Consider the following 2,123-nt stretch of genomic DNA (forward strand, 5'->3'; position numbering starts at 1 on the left):
TGTGGATAATTTCATGCTGTTTTAAACAGTTTGCTGAAGTCTTTTCACACTCAAAGCACATGTACTCTCTCACACTAGTATGTGTTTTCTGATGTTCTTTCAAAATTGAAAAACGTGAAAAACTCTTTCCACACAAATAACATGAATACGGCTTCTCCTTTGTATAACCTGTCAGGTGTTTCTTCAGGACTGAAGCTTTCAAAAATGTTTTATCACATTGATCACATGAGTACAGTTTCTCTCCAGTGTGGATGTTCATGTGTTCTTTAAGTTGTGCTGATTGTGTGAAACACTTCCCACACTGATCACATGTGTGCGGTTTCTCTCCAGTGTGGATCCTCTCATGTGTTTTCAGGTATCCTGACTGACTGAATCTCTTGTCACGGTGTGAACATTTATAAGGTTTCTCTCCAATGTGGATGTTCATGTGTACCTTAAGGTTTGCTAAGTGTGCGAAACTTTTTCCACATTGATTACATGTGAATGGTTTCTCTCCAGTATGAACTCTCATATGTGCCATAAGGCTTCCTTTTTGTGTGAAACTCTTCCCGCACTGATCACACATGTGCGGTTTCTCTCCAGTGTGGATTTTCAGGTGTACCTTAAGTTGTGACGATTGTGTGAAACTCTTCCAGCACTGATCACAAGTGAACCGTTTCTCTCCAGTGTGAACTCTCATGTGAACATCAAGATTATATTTGCATGTCAAACTCTTTCCACATTGAGTGCAGGTGAAAGATTTCTTGGCTCTTCTTTTCTTTAAATATTTCTGTTTGGTTTGAGAGCAACTCAAAGGTTTTTCTCCATTTTTAAAATGATTTTTCTCCTCAACTTCACTCAATTCTTCGTTCTCCTCACTTTCTTCAATAAACTCTAAAATAAAAGCAAAAGCAGTTCATTTGTCAGTAACTTGAAAAAAAAAACAGAAATGTGAAAGTACATAAAAATGAACCCCGTTCTTTTAATTATTCACCACAGGAAAATATCCGTAAAAAATATAATTTTAAATGGAAAACAAACAGTATTAAATACCTGGGGGTTATCATACCAAAGAATTTGGCTAAAATTTATATTTCAAATTATGGATCTATTACGAAGGAACTGAAAGCAGACTTGGATAATTGGACACCTCTAACTTTTAGTTTGTATAATCGAATAGAAATTATAAGGATGAATGTTTTACCGCGATTATTGTTTTTCTTTCAATCACTACCTGTAGAGATACCAAAAAAACAATTTAATGACTGGAACCGAATGATCTCAAGATTTATATGGAAAAATCAGAAACCCAGGGTAAGACTTAAAACACTACAATTACCAAAGGAAAGGGGAGGACTGTCTCTTCCCTGTTTGGAGGATTATTATAAAGCAGCACAATGAAAATATCTAGTTTGCTGCTGTATTGACGATTATGACGCAAAATGGAAAGAATTAGAATTCAAACAGCTAGACTTTCCTCTCCCTTCTTTATTAGGGGACAAAACTACTAAGATTATGTACTGTAACAAATTAAGCAATTGGACATTAGTTCCTCTTAATACTTGGTTCAAAGAATGCAAAACTCTGAAATTGGAAAGACAAGCACGGCTGCTAAGATGGGTGGCATATGATAGAGACTTCAAACCTGCACAGATGGATGTGCGGTTTAAACAATGGATATGGAATGGCATTAAAAAAAGTATATAAAAAAAATGAACCCCGTTGTAACAGTGCAAAGACAATTTCTATACAAAATTTGTTCCTTTTGATGCAATTTTATAAACTATTCTTCCCTGAAAATATCAAAATATAATTTGTAAAACATTATAGACACAAATCACAAGTTTCTATAAGGAGAACTATTCAATATGTTTGATCAACTACAAAATTATCTAACATACATTTTATGGATGCATGATATTATCGGACCAATATCGGAATCGGCCGATAAAGGCTTTAAATGTAAATATCGGCATCGGCCCGATATGAAAAATTATGCTGATATGTCTTGCCGATAAGGGGAATACATTAACTCACATGCACTCAGGGTGTGCTAGCGATTAGATCATGTCAGCATTGTGGCTCATTCTTGAAGCAAAGTTTTGCCTGAATGATGATTAGATTCACGGTTTTGGATCGCTGCA

At 35.3% G+C, this 2,123-nt stretch overlaps 1 protein-coding gene across 1 annotated transcript in view; it reads right to left on the reverse strand.

Annotated features, from left to right (window-relative positions):
• Positions 1-511, reverse strand: part of LOC107742877 (zinc finger protein 271-like) — a gene marked incomplete at its 3' end in the record, with an annotated part of 1,341 nt that extends 830 nt beyond the window's left edge. Inside the window, exon 1 of the mRNA XM_016555953.1 lies at positions 260-511. Coding sequence (XP_016411439.1) covers positions 260-511 — 252 coding nt within the window. The remainder of the gene's footprint in view (positions 1-259) is intronic.
• Positions 512-2,123: the final 1,612 nt, after the last annotated feature.

Source organism: Sinocyclocheilus rhinocerous, unplaced genomic scaffold (assembly GCF_001515625.1).
Source record: "Sinocyclocheilus rhinocerous isolate Xijiao unplaced genomic scaffold, SAMN03320098_v1.1 scaffold2297, whole genome shotgun sequence".
Lineage (NCBI taxonomy): Eukaryota > Metazoa > Chordata > Actinopteri > Cypriniformes > Cyprinidae > Sinocyclocheilus > Sinocyclocheilus rhinocerous.